Source organism: Seriola lalandi, unplaced genomic scaffold, assembly GCF_002814215.2.
Source record: "Seriola lalandi dorsalis isolate HSWRI2012SDOR001 ecotype SW California unplaced genomic scaffold, Sedor1 jcf7180002054585, whole genome shotgun sequence".
In the NCBI taxonomy this organism is placed as follows: domain Eukaryota; kingdom Metazoa; phylum Chordata; class Actinopteri; order Carangiformes; family Carangidae; genus Seriola; species Seriola lalandi.
The window spans coordinates 1,403,664-1,421,775 of record NW_019525138.1 but is presented as its reverse complement, the minus strand read 5'-3'; the positions used below and the strand labels follow the sequence as shown (position 1 = coordinate 1,421,775).

The 18,112-nt window shown below is 41.1% G+C and overlaps 2 protein-coding genes across 5 annotated transcripts; both read left to right on the top strand.

Annotated features, from left to right (window-relative positions):
* Positions 1-402: 402 nt before the first annotated feature.
* Positions 403-8,343, top strand: LOC111664324 (ectonucleotide pyrophosphatase/phosphodiesterase family member 7-like). 2 transcript variants are annotated; one of them, XM_023418853.2, is made up of 6 exons: positions 403-788; positions 1,417-1,664; positions 5,100-5,245; positions 5,373-6,005; positions 6,312-6,558; positions 7,718-8,343. In XM_023418853.2, exons 1-6 carry the CDS (start codon positions 772-774, stop codon positions 7,834-7,836), a joined length of 1,410 nt encoding a protein of 469 aa, XP_023274621.1. In that variant the 5' UTR covers positions 403-771; the 3' UTR covers positions 7,837-8,343. The 2 variants fall into 2 exon arrangements, with proteins under 2 accessions (XP_023274621.1, XP_023274620.1); XM_023418852.2 differs by lacking the exon at positions 403-788 and having other exon boundaries at positions 796-1,664.
* Positions 8,344-8,849: 506 nt separating this feature from the next.
* Positions 8,850-17,990, top strand: LOC111664401 (DNA-directed RNA polymerase III subunit RPC4). 3 transcript variants are annotated; one of them, XM_087177275.1, is made up of 8 exons: positions 8,850-9,716; positions 10,746-10,789; positions 10,910-11,070; positions 11,195-11,319; positions 13,395-13,503; positions 14,758-15,044; positions 15,274-15,426; positions 16,538-17,990. In XM_087177275.1, the coding sequence occupies exons 1-8, from the start codon at positions 9,525-9,527 to the stop codon at positions 16,676-16,678; spliced, it is 1,212 nt and encodes a 403-aa protein (XP_087033401.1). In that variant the 5' UTR covers positions 8,850-9,524; the 3' UTR covers positions 16,679-17,990. The 3 variants fall into 3 exon arrangements, with proteins under 3 accessions (XP_087033401.1, XP_023274743.1, XP_023274742.1); XM_023418975.2 differs by having other exon boundaries at positions 10,743-10,789; positions 15,277-15,426; XM_023418974.2 differs by having other exon boundaries at positions 10,743-10,789.
* The last annotated feature ends 122 nt before the right edge of the window (positions 17,991-18,112 follow it).

Genomic DNA, 18,112 nt, shown 5'->3' with positions numbered 1-18,112 from the left:
ATTTAATTAAAGGTCCCATATTTAACACTTGTTTTAAAACACTTTTATTTTTCTTTTTTATTTGAAGTGTTGATCCATAAGAAGCTATATTTTTAAAAATAATCTCAGTGTATCTCCTCTCTCAGGCTTCTCTCTGGAGCTCTAGTAACAACAGCTCAGTGAGCCAATCAGAAGAGAGGAGGCTCTGAGCCTCTCTTCTGATTGGTTGAGTGTTTTTTTAAGTGATCCAATGAAAATATAAAATAACAGATTTCAGGGAAACACTCAGAGAAACCAAATCCTGCCAGGTTGGATGGTGGGGCCTGATGGGCGGGGCTTGGGGCGTGGCTTGGGACATGGCTGAGGGCGGTGACTGTTTTGTTCCAGAAGTCCTGACGGCTCAGTTTCTGAATACAGGCTGTGTGCATTTTTCTTTGGACTGAGGCTTTGATACTTTAACAGTATTAATATAGAAGCTAGACCTGCTTTATAATCAAACAACACATGGACATCTGCCTTTATACTATATGGACCTTTAAATGGGCTATTTGTAAAGTGGTTTCTTGTGGGGAGCTTCAGCCATCTTTGTCTTTATAATACAAAAAGTTATAATACGCTCGCTGAGCAGTGTTACGTCTTCAGAGCAGACTGGAGGCTACAGTGTGTCGCTATCAGAAAGTAACAAAATGGGCCGAGGCTAGCTGGTTAGCACGAGCATGCTAACTTCAGTAGAAGAAAAGACGTGATATAGACAATAGTTAACATTTGTGTTGCTTTGATGCTAAACTTGCAATGTTTCTTCTAGACTGGTAAGTAACCAATTGTTAATGCTAACGCTGGCTAAGTAGCGATAGCAAAACTTACAAATAGCTTCTTTAAAATATTTGTAAAGTTACCAAAGTAATACAACCAGTAAGAGAAGCCCACTGAACAGCTTCTTGGTTTGAACAGCTTCTCATGATTTGTCCGGTCTGACCTGCAGCAGGTTCAAAAAGCTGAGTATTGTTCTCAACAATCTCACACAACAACCCACACACACACACACACACACACGCAAACACTTTCTCCCTATCATAGCACTGCATTACACTAATAAAGCCATAAAACTTGCTTTATTTTTATGGATAGATTAGATAGAAGGAGATAGAAGGGTTGGACAATATCACATACAAACGTTGGTTAAGGCTGTACCCAGCACATTGAGCAACACAGTCTCATATTAGCCTCAGGGTAATGTTGTACTAATGCAGTTGGAGCAGAGGAACAATTAGATTTTCTTGTAAAATATTTAGCATTGCTGCAGCCGGATATAAATGATTAAATTTTAGACAAAATAGACTCCGATAGAAAAAGTCTAAATAAATTGGAATTCTGTGGATTTTCAGTTCCAAGGTCTAAATCCTCAGTCATGCTGCCGCTCTGCCTTGCTATCCTCAGCCTCATTTCCAGCTCTCCCTGCACCGCCGCCCCACCGAGGGACTATGTTTCTGACCTGCAGTCAGTTTTGACTGGGTCCACCAGAAACAAGCTGCTGCTGATCTCCTTTGACGGCTTCCGTTGGGACTACGACCGAGACGTTGAAACCCCTAACCTGGATAAGATGGCTCAGGACGGGGTGAAGGCAGCCTACGTTACTCCAGCCTTCCTCACCATTACCAGCCCTTCTCACTTCACAATGCTGACAGGTAAAAACATCAATTTAGCATTTATGTAAGTAACTTATTGATATGTGACTCTATTGTGGGCTTAAAACATGGCAGTTATCATACTTCAGGCATCTACCAGGCCATTTCATGCTAAGTAACTTCATTATAAAGACATCTGGGTTTGCTTGTCTATGTGTAAAAGATGGTTAAGTTTATCTCCTGAATAAAAGAACAGGGCCCCAGTCTGCAAATAGTGCTCACATGTGTTTTTGGTTTGAATGATTTAATACTTGAATGCATCGATCAGCAATTTAAGGATTTCATCCAGAATTCAACAGTGTGTATGTTTTTTAAACATCCTCCTCCTTCTTCTGTCTTTTAAATGCTATAAGTCTGAGTCATGTGCGCAAGGACTTTTTTTTCCGTTACTAAGTTTCATTAATTTTGAGTTTTGTATTACAATGGCAATTGTGTTTTTTTTGTTTTTGCTTTTTCTTTCATCCTCTTAGATCCTCACTTCATTTTACCAAAAGTCCTTATAAGGAATCCATATCACAACAGAGAGCAAGCGAAGACCTGAAACTAAGAAACAAAGGGACACTTGTTAGCTACATGTCTGCATTTTGCCTTAGCAGGTCCTCCTTATCTTATGTGAAGTCAACTAAACTTATCTAACACTGTCATCCTGCAGATATCAGCAGATATCAAATATGAGTGCTGTTATTCAAAGGCATGCAGAATGATTTGTACTTTCTCCGATGAGCTGTGATGAGCCTCTTTGCCAAAGAGTCTAGGATCGCCACTGATGTTTAGTTCCACAGTAGTACGACAAATTTTTATTACCCACATGCATACGCTTTAATATTAATTCCGTCTCAACAGAACTTAAATCCTGAATAAAGACCCAGAGATCCCTGAGCTCCACCGCTTCAGGTAGCAGCTCTTTAGTTTCCTGTGTTTACTGGGGGGTTTTAGGGAGACCGTGACACGTACAATCCCCTTTTGGACACAGCTATTTTAGCTATTTCTATGAGCAACTTTTCAAACAGGGTCCATTGCAGCTTTGTGTTCTAAAACTTTGCTTAGATACAGATACAGTAGATACAGTGTTTTTTTTTAGAAACATTCCCTTTGTCTCAAAATAGTACTTTAGAGCAGTGAAGTGAAGTTATTAACACTGACTGTCTGAAGATGCTACTGAATACACTTTAAAGTAACTTTACATATTAAACTGTTTGTAAGCAGTGCCATATATTAAAATATAAATCTCAAAGCATGATTGTAGTAAACCACACAAAGAGATACCTCACACTCAGGATTGTTAATGTGCAGTAAACAGCCTACATCTTTCAGCTTTCTGTGTTTTTTCATTCATGTTACTGGACAGAAATTAACAGTAAACACTGATTAATTTACCTGCTGCTCTACGCGGACGGTACTCTGAAACTCATATTAACTTAAAATGAGGCAGTGATGGCTGCCATAAGTTTAATGAATATGCACATCATCTTGTGGATGTTGTGGGCCAAAACATTATAACCACTCACAGCTGAAGTGAATAACATTGATTTTTCTCAAAAAAAAAAATAAAAGGTGCACGGAAAGGTAGACATAGTAGACAATGTTGTTGGGTGTCAGAGAAATGGGCAAGTGTAAAAACCTGTGAGAACTTCTACAAGGGCCAGAGGATTTGGTTGGGGGAATCTTCTAAATGGTGAGGTTTGTGGGGTGCACACCAGAGGTGAGGGTGTGGTCCAAAGAGGGACGAACCATCATACGCAAGGGCAACGAAGGCTGTCCTGTCTAGACCAAACCAACAGAGGGGCTACTGTGGCTGAAGCTGCAGAATATTTAAGTGATGATTATGGGAAGAATGTGTTACAATAGATGCTTGCTGCATATGAGGATGCATAGCCACAGGCCTGTCAGAGTGCCCATGCTGGTCCCAGTGGTTTTTAATAATATTTTGGCACATCAGTGAGTAAGTGTGTGGCATACAACATGCACACCATGAATAAAATCCAAATAAGAAAATACAGAACCTGAAAATGCACCATTAGAAAAATGGCATTTCGGCTCAAACAGAGCAAACAGCATTTAAATGACTGTGAGAGAGGAGAGCAAACACCAGACACTGTTCATCACCTGGTTAATACCATCCCTACAGGGAAGCATGGTGGAAGCAGCACCCGGGGGGGGGGGGTCAGTCTCACTGGTCAAAATTGAGGGAAGGGTTAAGGCAGCCAAACACTGAGAGGGCCTTGAAAAAAACCTGCTCCGGGGTGCACAAGACCTGAAACTGGGGGTGACGGTTCACCTTTCAGCACAACAGTGACCAGCCAAGACAATGCTGGAGCAGCTAGAGTAGCCCATCCAAAGTTCAGACTTAAAGCCTGTAGAAGCTCTGTAGAGAGACCTGAGGATGGCAATTCCCAGACGCTTCCCATCCAATCTGAGGGACCTTCAGAGGATATGACCTGATAATGATAAACTCCCTGAATCCGTCCTGTAGAGAAACACCCAAGAAAACTGGAAGCTGTAACTGCTGCCAAAGGGGCTTCAACAAAGTGCTGAATTAACATGTTTTCGCTTCGTCATTATGGGTTATTGAGTGTCCATAGATGAGCAAAAATGTATTATTAAAGAAGAATAAGAATAAAGTGCGCAAAAAGTGAAGGTTGTGAATACTTCCTGAAGCCTCTGTGTTATATGAGAGAAGAGAGATGAGTCCAGTGATGACAGATACTAACAAATCGATTGGTGAATTAGTTAGCGTGTGAATATTCTCTCATTTTACTTCAAACATCACTTCACAAAGAACATCAGTGTTGATTTTGTGATAAAAGTTTAGACTTAAAAATGAATAAAAACAATACAAACATCAATAAAAACATGTCCTGGTTTTGGAGCTTCTTTGGATGCTCATTAATCTCTGCTTCAGGGAAACACCTCTTTATATAATTTATAATTATCGGTGCTTCGATGGTTTTGGGGAAACGACATTGGTGTATTTCAAGCTGAGTCAGTTTTATTGACCATAATTTGTCTCGGGAAGATTTCCTAAAAGCAGAACTCCACAGGGAAATGAAGCAGTTTTGAAGTGTTAAAGATCAAGCAATACTTAACCTGTGGCCTTCTAGATTCACAGTCAAAAAGAAATGTGGTTTTCCTGGTTTCTGTTCCTGCTATTTATGGTATGGAGATGACATGTAGGTGACCAATGCAGATGCATCCAAGAGTGGGACCTCTGCTGGTTGAGGAGATGTTGATCTTTTGCACATTGTACAGTTGTGGATCTTACCCTGATTGTTTTAACAACAGGTTCCTCTTTTTAAATCTTTAAATGTAATCTATCAAATTTTACATGTTCTTCTCTAAGTACGAGCAGTCCGTGAATCTTCTACAGTTAAAAAGTCCCATTAAAACATGTATAAGTTTCTTTACTTTTAAGGGGGTTTTTTTATCTTTCATCAGGACGGCACATTGAGAATCACGGAGTGATCCACAACATTTGGTTCAACACCACCACTCAGGAGAAGAAGCAGTACTACATGACTCAGTTTGTTGATTCCTACTGGGACAATGGCAGCTTACCCATCTGGATAACAGCACAGAGACAGGTTCATTAGATCCTGACTACCTTAAAATCTTCCAGTATTTCTGGTTGTTTTTTCTATGAATGTCCCTTGATGAAGAGTGTTTGAGGAACTCCTTTCCGTCAGTTAATGGTGTCTTATCCTCTTCCAGGGGCTGAAAGCAGGCTCTCTGCATTTCCCTGGCACAGCAGCCACCTACAAAGGAGAGACGGTGAGTGTGAGGCAAGTGGAACCTCGTTTCTACGATCATTCCAACGAGACGGACTGGAGGCTGAACATCGACAAGGTGATTGGAAAGTGGTTCCACCAACAGGACCTGGACTTTGTTTCTCTGTACTTTGGAGAACCAGATATAGCCGGGCACTCACATGGACCAGATTCACCAGAACGGCGGGAGATGGTGCAGCAAGTGGATCGTACTATAGGCTACATCCGGGACAAGATCCAAGAGCATGGCCTCACAGACCGGCTCAACATTATCATTACTGCTGACCACGGTATGAGTACAATTCTGCGAGGTGGACTAGTTGAGGAGATCATCCTCTCTAAGATCCCTGGCTTCAGCTTCAGAGACATCCAGTTCCAACTGTTGGATTATGGTCCTTTTGGAATGCTGCTTCCTAAAGAGGGGAAGCTGGAGAAGGTGTACCAAGCTCTGAAAGGAGGCCACCCTCACCTCCATGTGTATAAAAAGGAGGAGGTGCCAGCTAGACTGCACTACAGCAACCATCCTCGACTCCTGCCCATCATCCTCATTGCTGACCCTGGATACATCGTCAATGGGGTGAGAGTCAGAGAGTGTATTTGAGCTTTGAGGAGCTGTGCATGTTAAGAGGCTTAAATATGGGTCTGATTTTCTATGGCTGAGGTATAAAAGTGCAAACACTACTTGGTGCTCTTCAGATGTACCTTTGAGGCTTTGAGGCCTTGGTTTTCCTTTACAACTGCTTTAATTTAAAAGTTATTACATGATCAGGCATTGTCATCAGTTGTCTAAAACACAAGCCTACTACTTAACCAAAACGTCTGGGTTTGAATCAGTCTGGGGACCATGATTCTCATGAGCTGTCTCATTTCTGTGTCCATATAGCTTTTACCTCTTAACAACCACAAAGGAGACCACGGCTTTGACAATGAGAACATGGACATGAAAGCCTTCTTCAGGGCAGTGGGGCCTGACTTCCAGAAGAACGTGATGGTGGATCCCTTTGACATGGTTGATCTGTACCCATTGATGTGCCATCTACTGGGAATAAACCCAGATATCAACGATGGACACTTGAACAGCACCAAATACATGCTGTTACCCAAGGAAGAGACAGGAGGAGACAATGATAGTAAGTGAGCACCATTCACTGATAGTATTCATGGAGCTGGCTCAGTTGTGGGCCCTTGTATAGAACATCATACTAAAAGAGTACTCAACTGATTTGACACTGAACTCCTACAGCACTGTTAACATTACATTGCAGTCTTCCTTTTTGTCAAAACCTTGAACCTAAATTACCCACAATGCAACTAAACTGCCAACAGCTCAATCATAGATTTCTTAGGAGTCACCACTTACCATCTCGACTGTGAGATGAAAGCTAGTAGGTGAACCATATTTTGTCAAACGTGACTGTGATGATTTAAGGTGAAATTACCATTCCTGAAATCACCTGATATATACCTATAGCTGCATTTTTCTTGCATGTTTCCAGTGGCAGTAGTGTTTAGCAAGATTGAAGACAACATCTGAACCAATAAGAAATAAATATTTATTATTAATAATAATAATAATAATAATAATCATACAAGAAATGTAACACAAACTGCTTTACAATAAAGAAATGGTATGCACCAAGACATAGAATTACCATGAAAACATGTTAAAATGTAAAAGTGCTGCCTGTCTGATATCTTTAGGTAGTGTGTTCCACAGCTTTGGGCTGTAACTGACTCCATCCCCAGTTTCTCTGTAGCTTTTACTGCCGACCTTCAATTAACCAATAATAGATGATCTCAGTGTTCTTGGAGGTCTATAGTTAACAAGCTTTAAAAAGTCCATTATAAGCCTCACACTGGAAACATTTATTGCATTTATCTCTTTTGTTTGATTGCATTATAACAACGTTTGGATATCACATCTGTTGGACTTCCATAAAGATTATATCTTTCTGCAAAGGTAAATAAATTTAAGGTGGATTTGGCATCCACTGTTATCCTTCGGTGAACCAAAGAGGGAAGATAAGATACTCCAATCCAGTGATAGCCATCAGCAGACTTCAACCTTGACATTGCAGGGGTTATATTACATTATCTAACCACTGTAAAGTTATATTTTATCAGTATGTAAAAGGTTACTGTTGTTTGCAAGATTTTTGAATCATGAAGGAAATGTAATGTAAATCTAAAGATTTTTTTCTGTAAGTTTTCCTGCCTGTTTTTAGTCTGTTGCTTTTTGATTTCCTGGCTGATTTGCTGCCTCATGTATGTCTTCTGTCTTGTCTGCAGCTCCAGAGGAGAATACTCAGACGAAGGTGGTGATTGGCTTGTCAGCAGTGACGGGGTTTCTTGTGCTTGTGTTTGTCATTACCACTTCTTACAACATGTGCAGAAGGACTAAAGCATAATGAATTTGAAATGTATATATTTTTTAAAGTCAGGGCAAAGATTTTAGTAAAAAATGATCCTGTTCTATTTATTGCACAAGTGTAGAACCTGCTGTAGAGGAAGAGAAGACGTTCAGTGATTATTAGTAAGTGATTGAGAATTCAGGGCTCAAGGCTCAGTTTATTAAGCTCTGCAGAAGGAAAGACAGAAGTCCTCTGTATTGGTCAGTGTAACCTGAACAGATATTTTACTCTGTAAATAAATGTTGTGCTACATGAACATTTATTTGGTGCTTTTAGTTCATCTTAAAGTGGTAATAAATTGTATTCTGCAAAAAAACAGTGATTTTTTATGGCTTTATTCTCCTCTGCACTCTCTCTGCATCCTTGTCTAATAGTCGCAGATCAACATATTTTATACTAAGTTGCATTCTGCCCTTCTGTGAGCACAGTGTTAATAATGTCTGCTGCTGTAGTACTTTATCAGAGGATTTTATTAAAGGCTAACAAAATAATTCCCCAAATAAATTGTTGAGTCATGGCCTCAATATGGTCTATATGTTTGCATATTCTGTTCATCATGAATAATAAATAAAAATGAATAAATTGTGCCTATTTTTAACTCAAGGTAGGCCTATGTTCTACACAAAACAAAACTCAATAACTGTTCTTTGATAAATATTTCTAAATGAATAAATAATATTATAGTATCAATAAATAATTCTATATTATTTTAAAACAAGCAAGCAAAAATTAATTAGTGAAGCCTAGAAATTAGAAATTGAATGTATATTTAGTATGTTGCAACCATCCCTGATCCGATTATATTGTCATATGTAATCATCTTTAAATGTTATAAGTAATTAGCAGACAAATATATGTTTATTTATATATATATATATAGTCCAAGTCCAAATGTGTCTAAGTAACTGAGAGAAATGCGAAAAGTTGCGCCGTCCCCAGTCTACCTAATGGAGCAGGACCTACTGTCACACACCAGACAAACACCGCCCTCTAGTGGTTGCACGTGTGAAGTACCGTTTTAACAACAACAACAACAATAGCTGCGCAGTACGGAAGGAAATTAGATCCATTTACACTGCCCAAATTAAACAGGTAGCAGAACGGAACTGCTGGAATAATATCACTGTTTGAATATATTTGACGTTTTCACTCGGGACTGTTTGTTTTCTACAGCCGCCGCCCGGAAATCCCACTGTGTTTTCACCAGGAGGATGAAGTGTCGAAGATGAAGAGTTATTCGTGCGCAGCCTTTCAGAGGCATTACTACACAATGCAGCGGGACCGAGTGTAACTACCGGTAATAGTGTTGTGCTGTGTAAAAACGGAATTATTTATGTGCTCGTGAGTGCGCAGTTGTGTATTCTGGGGCAGTCTTTTAACGCGAGTGGGAACAAAATGGAGGATAATAAGCTGATAAGTTGTCTGGTGTGTGTGTGGACCCGTGCTCGGTTTAGACTGAGCTCATTGTGGGTTTCAGTGTGAATTAACTGTTCTTGGGAGTTTTTTTTTGCTGGACAGAGACAGAAGGAATAAAATCAAGCCACTTAGCTGAGAGAAACCGGATTTGAAACGCCATTACTTTCAGAATAAGAGCTTGAAGTGTGTCCCAAGCTATATCGTTATTAATTAGCCTATGAACATCCGTTAGCCACAGAAGTTAAACGAGGAGAACCTGAGCCCACAAAATGACCGACTCGGGGGATGCAGCAAGTGTACCCGGCTGCTCCGGCCTCAGCAGCGGGGCCGGGCTGAGTCTCACCGCGGGCAGAGGACATCAAGGCACGGTCAGGAGTATGTCCTCCCCAACTCCACCTGTGAGACTGACATCCCTCAGGACCAGGGACTTGACACTGGGGGGAGCATTTAAAAAACCAAAGGTAATGATTGACACACCACAAGGGTGGAATATAATATTAAAGCACTAAGGATTGAATATTAAAATGAACATATCCGTAGCTACTATAGGGAATCAGAATGAATAGAGGTAATTATAGAGGTATGAATGAATATCATATGACTAAAGTTGCCCAGCCCACATGAGCTTACAAGACACTTCCTACATCCAGTTCCCCTCAGAGGCAAGGGAAAACAAAAAGTAAAAGGAAGCAAGTGCATGGTTCTGTATACAGTATATGTATACATATGTTTATGTGCCAAAAACATTATATCAGACTCTCATATGTTGATGATAGGCATTTAGCAAAAACTGAGCTAAGTCAAATGTGTCATATTTTCTGTCGGGCCTGTGGAACAGATACAACACCTCTGCCTGTGGTTCTCAAACTGCACACTGGCTCAGATGGTACAAATGGTCATAAATGTAGCTGGGAGAGAGAGTCCATGGTAGTTATCAATAAGACAATCCTAAAACACACTGGGAGCCAGTGTAAAGAGGATAATGTTGTCATTGATTTAAAAACCTGAGCTCTTTACAGAAATGAAAGCATTACAAATGGTGTCTGTGTTTTATAGAGTTTGGCAAGATCATATTATGGAAAATGTTTCTAAGATAATAGAAACATGAGCGGACTAACTTTGTGGCATGCTGCTAAAAACTGACAATACTATCGAATAAAACAGGATTTCTTGCACCCAGATTGGCTTGTTCCAGTAGAGAACCAGCAGATGGCAGAGTTTGTCTTGTAATGTGCTGGGAGCCAGTGACAATGATTGCAAGGTCCTTTTTTCCTTGGATCATTACCAAGAAAAAGTAGAGCTCCCTTCCTTGATTTACATGTGCTAATGGAAGGGTCACAGTTAAAATGAAACTGTAAAGAAGTAATAAGAAACAAGCGTAATCTGTATCATCACCAGCACGCGTTTAAACACAGTTTAAAGTAATTTGTTTCAAATCCCCATAAAGAAATACTCGGTCTAAACAGTGTTTTCTCTTTTTTCTGAAGAAGACCTTTGAGCCGAATGTCCACGCTGTGAGGAAAAGTAAAGATGAGTGAGTGACCGTTAATAAGATGACTCCAGTCTCCTGTTTCATAATGACAGCACTGCAGCTTTTGCTCTGTCAGTATGTCGTGTTTAACGTTCATGAACGTTGTATCTCATTCTTCCCCAGGTTAAAGGAAAAGATAAGTGTGGCTCCAAAGAAGGAAAGAAGAGAGAGGGATGAGAGGAGAGGAGCGAGGGAGAACAGAGGGAAGAGGAGAGAGAGGCCTCAGACTATTCAGTCTCACTCCATCTTTGAACAGGGTCCTGCTGACACCGTCTGCAGAACAGGTGGCCACCTTCTCTTCTCTTTCATATGCTTTCTTTTTCAGGGAATTGAGGCACCAGAGCTTCAGTTACAGATGATATTACAGGTTCACTGCTTCCTTCCCTCACAATCAATCCCTCTGTTCAGGCTGGCGTGCTGCTGCAGACAAGCGTGACTCCACCACCCCTCCTGTATGTAAACTTGTGAAGAAAGAGAGGAAAGATTCAGAGGAAGATGAAGATGAGATACTCAGTAAACTACAGAGGGATGATGTGAGTACTTCCTGCTATCAGCTATACTTTAAAGGACAGGTTCACAAAATTACAAGTCAGTCTTAAAGGTCCCATATAGTATAAAGGTAGATGTCCATGTGTTGTTTGATTATAGATCAGGTCTAGCTTCTATATTAATACTGTGAAAGTATCAAAGCCTCAGTCCACAGAGAAATGCACACAGACTGTATTCAGAAACTGAGCCCTTAAAATGAGCCATCAGGACTTCTGGAACTTTGTGATGTCACAACAAAGCAGTCACCGCCCTCAGCCACGCCTCAAGTCCTGCCCACCAGGACCCACCATCTAACCTTCCAGGATTTGGTTTCTCCAAGTGTTTACCTGAAATCTGCCACATTTTAGTTACCTCACTCAGAAAACAGTCAGCCAATCAAAGAGAGGCTCATAGCCTCCTCTCTTCTGATTGGCTCATTGACCTATTGTTACTAGAGCTCCAGAGAGAAGTCTGAGAGAGGAGATGTAAAACTACATAGAGATGTTTTCTTAGTTCTTAAAACCACAAATATATCTTCTTATGGATCAACACTTCTTATAAAACACAGGAGAAGAGGAAAATATGGAGCTTTTAAACAATAGTGCCCATGTGGACATTGAAATAAATTGGCCTTGCTGTAAAGAGGGAATGTAGTACTAAAAGGCCGTCCGAGAAAAGTTGAATCAAGGGCAACTGGATTGGATGAACCAACTTACATCAATGGCACAGATAACAAACCCACAGAGGTTTAATACCTGGGTCTCCTCACCAGTCAGTCAGAGCTGAAGAAGCCACTTGGATGAGAGATGAAACGTCCAGTCTCCCATGATTCAACGATTCTTGGATAACCATGACCTGGATGACTGAGGCTACATCCACACTAATACGTTTTAGTTTTAAGATACATCATTTTTGCTACATTTACCCCCATTCAGAGTTTTCAAGCCCCTAAAACGGAGACTTTTGCAAACACTGCTGACCCTGTTTTAGTTTGAAACTCTGGTATAGTCTACAAGGGCAAAAACTGTGACTTTTGGAAAACGTGACGCAGACGTTTGCCTTCTAATTAGGTCTTTTCAGTCTCGACTACCAGAGGTGAGTACAACATGATAATAAATTACAAGTGTTACGGACCTTGTTGTCTTTGCTAGCAGCTGTTGTTCAGTTACATTCTACATTTTTGTCTTTGCTGTTCCTTGTTTGTATTTTCTGCAACAAACCAACTGCAGAGTAGACTGCTTCCTGTTTACACCAGCACCAGCATGTCCAGTGCACATGAACAGTCATGTGATATCCCTTTTCAGGTGTCTTAGTATGGATAAAGATATATTTCTGATCCTGAGCTAAAATGCTTGTCTGGATGGAGATCGTTTTCCTTTTAAAACACCATTTTAAAAATGAAAACATATTAGTGAGGACACAGCCTGAGAATCTTAACAGACTTACTTTGATTGTTTTTACTGTCAGAATGAACAGGAGGAATGATTACATCACGCAAAAACAATATGATCATCAGACTGTTGGTTTAAACTGTCCTTTAAAGCTGCATTCATTGTTCTTGGCCACTTGGAGGAAGTGCAACAAGCTGAAAACACAACATTTCACACACTATGACCTCAGGAAAATGTGGCTGTTGTGCTTCCAAACTGTTCGATATTTAGAAATGCAGCAGGCACAGAGCAACTACTTGTAGTAGGTGAGTTCACCTGATGAATGTCAGGACAATAGTCTCTCTCCTTTTAGCTCCGGTTTTTTCTCCTCCTGCAACAAAATATCTGGCTTCAACTGACACCTTTCACATTACATATACATATCACTTGATCAGTTATTAATATATAAAATATTGATCAGTGCAGCTTTAAAATGAAATATACACACTAAAGCAGGGGGCCTGAAGTAGTGGAGTCAAATGTGACTGTTTTCTGTGTCAAATGCAAACAGAGAGCTGTTGTTCATTCCTCTCCAGTGGAACTGAAGATAAAGTTTAATTAATGTTGCCATAATGATAATAATAATAATAATTACCCTCATCACTGGTGACTGATCAGCTCATAACTAATATTATGTGTTGCACCTACAGTTCATAGATGATCCAGATCTCAGGAACGACGCCAGGCTGAAACCCATCCAGCTGCCTCTGTTTCAGTCCAGCAGCTTCATCAAGAGTCAAACACTGTCGACCACAACATGTGAGAAAAACCACCTCTTTCTTCTTCTACTGCCCCTGTCTGAACAACAGTGTCACATTACATGTCTGTTAACGAGGAGCTCATTTCATGGCAGAAATAGCCTGAAATATACAGCATTTAATAAACAAAATTCACATACACTCACGGAGCGCTTTATTAGGAACATCTGCGTATCTGCTTATTCATGCGATAATCCAATCTGCCATGTGGCAGCAGTGCAGTGTATAAAATCCTGCAGATACAGGTCAGGAGCTCCAGTTAATGCTACATCAATCATCAGAGTGAGGCAAAGTGTGATCTCAGTCACTCTGACTGTGGCTGGTTTGATGATCTCTCAAACTGCTGATCTCCTGGATTTTCACTCACAACAGCCTCTAGAGTTTTTACTCAGAATGGAGCCAAAAAACTAAAAAAACAACCAGTGAGCAGCAGCTCTGTGTTGATGAGAGAGGTCAGAGGTCAGAGCCGAATGGACAGACTGGTTGGAGCTGACAGAAAGTCTGCAGTCACTCAGATAACCACTCTTTACAACTGTGCTGAGCAGAGAAGCTTTGAACACGTCAAACTTTGAGGTGGATGGGTTACAACAGCAGAAGACCACATCACGTTCCACTTCCTGTAACCAAGACCAGAAACCTGAGGCAGCAGATGGTAGAGTCAGAGTCTGAATCCATGGACCAACCTGCCTGGTGTCAACAGTCCAGGCTGGTGGTGGTGGTGTGATGGTGTGGGGAATGTTTTCTTCTTAACACCAATCAATCATGGTCTGAGTGTCTCAGTGTATCTGAGTGTATCTTGTTGCTGATCATGTTCATCCTTCATGGTCACAATTCACCATCTTCTAATGGCTCCTTCCAGCAGGATCATAATCCATGTCACAAACTGGTTTCATCAACATGACAGTGAGTTCAGTGAACTTCAGTGACCCCCCCCCCCAAGTCTCCAGACCTGAATCCAGTAGAACACCTCTGCCATGTGGTAGAACAGGAGATTGGCAGCGTGAACGTGCAGCTGACAGATCAGCAGAGATGATGTGATGTAGTCATGTCAACATGGAGCAGAGTTTCCATGACATGAACGAGAACAAAGAGAGGAACTACCTAGTGTTAGTGTGGTGTTCCTAATAAAGAGCTCAGTGAGTGTATGAGCATCATGGCTGAATAAGTGCCAAATATATGGAACATGTGACTTCCTTGCCTGCATGATGTGCAGTCCGTTCTTGTGTTGAAGGATTTGTGGTTCTTGTGTGCACAGATCCAGAGAACCATCCTCTGCTCAGACCTCCGGTCTGTGGAGATCAGGGTAGGGTGGGCCCCAGCAGGACAGTGTTGCCCAAACCAGAGCAGCCATCTCTGGTGGACCTGCTGCAGGACCTCAGCCTGTCTGGCAGAGAGGAGCTCTTCTTCATGCAGCTACCTGACTGTATGCCGGGCAGAGCGTCGGGACAGAAGCAGGACCCCGCTGTCGCATGTCCAGCACAGAAACCTGCCAAGAAGGAAGGCAAGGCTGAAGACAAGAGACCAGCACATCTGCAAGCACAGGTGAGTTTACAGAGGGAAAACTGTAACTAACTAATATCACATGTTCTTACTTTTCTGGATTTGATGGCTCCCATCCTTTACTCTTTGTCTTATTACTGACCCTCTCTGAGACCTTTCTTTAATTCTGGTTTTACTCGCTCTAGTTTTTTCTCAGCTGCTGGACTTTTCAATACAAAAATGCTTGTATCAGCCAGTTTTTAACAGGGTGTGTATCTGTGCCTCTCCTCAGCAGGCTGTGACGAAGGAGGGCTGTCCTGTGCTGTCACAATTCCCAGAAGGATTTCTGGGTAAACTGCAGATCAGAAGGTCAGGGAAGGTGGAGCTGAAGCTGGGCGACATCGTCATGGACGTCTCTGAAGGAGCTGCATTCTCCTTCCTACAGGTACCGTGAGTGTGGGTGCAGAGTAAGCTGTTAGGTTCACCCACAGTGGCTTACTATGATTAAAGTAGCAGTGTGCTGTTCTTAGCTTTTCCTTTGGTGTTGTCCCTAAGACCTCTGATATCAAAGGAGACAATACAAAAATCTGAGTCCTTAATGCAAAAATCCTTTAACCATTTAGAGTCAAAACAACAGTTTTTGTCCAGAGAACAACGCAGAACCTATAGAGTTATTTGTAATATAATAAGTATGACTCTCTCCTGTGTGTTTTCACCCTCATGTTCGCCTCCTCAGGCTCCATTGATTTTTTCTCACCAATCGGAGAGCTGTTTCCCTCACAGCAGTTCTCTTTTATAAGCTCAGTCAGTTGCTGATTCATGATTTCATCATGGACGTCAGGTTGTGAAGCGCTGAGAGGTTTCTGTGAAGCATGACATGGTGTCTGACTCCACCTGACGAGGACGTTTCCATCAGAATTAGTGCTGCGTGGTTATGCTGGTCTATGTTAGCAGTGTTAGCTTCTTTTGTTTTTGTTTGTGGACTCTTTTGAATTCTATCACACGAAGTCGTGGTCTTGATCACGGAACAGCAGCTTAAACATTAACATGTGATATGAATTAGGGAACAAGCTGAACGGAGCTCAGAATCCTTCCTGTGCCCGGTCCGCCATCTTGCCACCTGGGTTACCTGATTCCAATGGCTGCCTTTCAGTCAAGTTGAGGGCTGTGTTGCAAAATGCGTCACAAAAGCAAGATGGCAGCTCTCGTAGTTTCGTAGTAGACTTGAAACCTTAATAAATTAATTTAATATGCAACAAAAATGAAAAATGTATTAAAATATGTATATGCATATGTAAATAAAATCTATATATGTCATTTTTTCAATAATATTGTTTACAAAAATATTTCTTTGGGAAAAAAATCTTTGAATTTAATTATATACAGTAATTTCATAAAATACTTTTCTATTACTTTTTATTGTATTTTTTTATCCCTCCTCCAAACTGCTACCAAAGCACTGCAGTACTGTGGAACGCTGCCAGTGATCAGTTGGAAAAATGAAGCTGCTCTGTCACTGTTAATACAGAAACAATCTCCTCTTCTTCCTTCTGCAGCAACTGGTGTCTGTGCGTCTGTCTGAGGGGCGGACTGGAGACATGATGGTGCTGGGAAATGTCCACCACAAACTGGTCTTGTCTCCTGACTTCCAGGCTTTACTGAGACAAGCTGCGACACAGCAGCAAAAAGGACCCTGATCATGTTCTTATCTTCTGCACAGAGACTCAGCAGGTCGGAAAGTGACGCTCTTCGACACATGGAAAGATTTATTTTGGATTCTGTGACACTCCTGATCTGATGGCACATGTTTAGTTGTTACAGCACAGACCTCCGTCTGATGTTTTTAAGGCAGCTACTTCATTATTTGTGAAATTATAATTATATTTGTGAAAACCTTTAAGTGGTTGTAACTTTTTGAAAATCCTGTGACGGTAAAACAATCCATCAGAATTTGAATAACTCCCTCTGATGTGACGACACTGCCAGAGATGATTTGTGGAAAGATGAAAATTGCGACGTGGTGTAAATACATGGTGACTCCACAGTGACTGAATGTTGTACACTCTTACCTGTGCACTGATTACCTTTTTATAGATGGGCGACTTCTCACTGCGTCAGTTCTACACACACCAGCACAGCAGACGATATGATTGTGAGCTTCACACTGACTGAACACCAGCAAAAGACATCAACCACATGTTGTAGCTGATTTTGGTCTGTTACAGGATCCACTTAGAAGAGGTCAAAGGTCAAACTTGTAATGAGTGACAGATGACAAGTGGAGACTTGTCTCTCACCATGTGTGGATTCTGTAGACTAAAAGGTGCAAAGCAGATGTTCTGTTAGCGCACTGATAATGTACGTGATGCATTTAGACTTTGTAACATTTGTAGCGTTCAGTTGACTTAGAGTTGTATTTCCAGTCTGTTCTGTTCGTTCTTTCTGCTTAGTTTCCTGCTACATCCACATCAGTTACTCTTTCTTCACATCAGCCCCACAGAGCAGCTGAACAGCAGCTGTAAATCCAGATGTCGCTGATCTCCAGTGGTAGAGGTTTTTATATATAAAAAATACAAACCAGATTCCAAACTGTCAACCAGTTTACTGCCAAAACCTTGTCATTGCAATTTGTGGAAGCGGTTTCAGATAATTTAATCTTGAATATTTCAGGCTTTAAGGGTATCTCACTGGAGAAAACCTTTCAGTCTTGAATCAGCTCTGAATGAATGCAGATGCGGGACGAGACACAGCTGGATTGTTATTTTGGAAGACTGTAGTGCAGCTTTTGATACAGAGGGTCGTGCCGTCCTGATGAAGCCTTCAGCAGTGGGTTTGTGTATAAAAACTGCTTTTAAGAACAGCAGTGATGGCTCCACATCACTGCTGTTCCTGTGTGTGGGTTTAAAACTAGAGGGACTGTGACAGGGCAGCATGGCTGTGCTCTGAAGAGCTCAGGCTGAGCATGTTTCGCTTTCAATCATTTATTAAAACTCATTTTTATGCCTTTTATACTGATTTCTCATGTTTTATACGCTGGACATTGTAGATTGTTAACGTATCTGTTTTACTGGTTTTCTGCCTCCATTTTATTCCTGAATCTTTGCTTTTCTTCATGTTTAAAGAACTTTGGG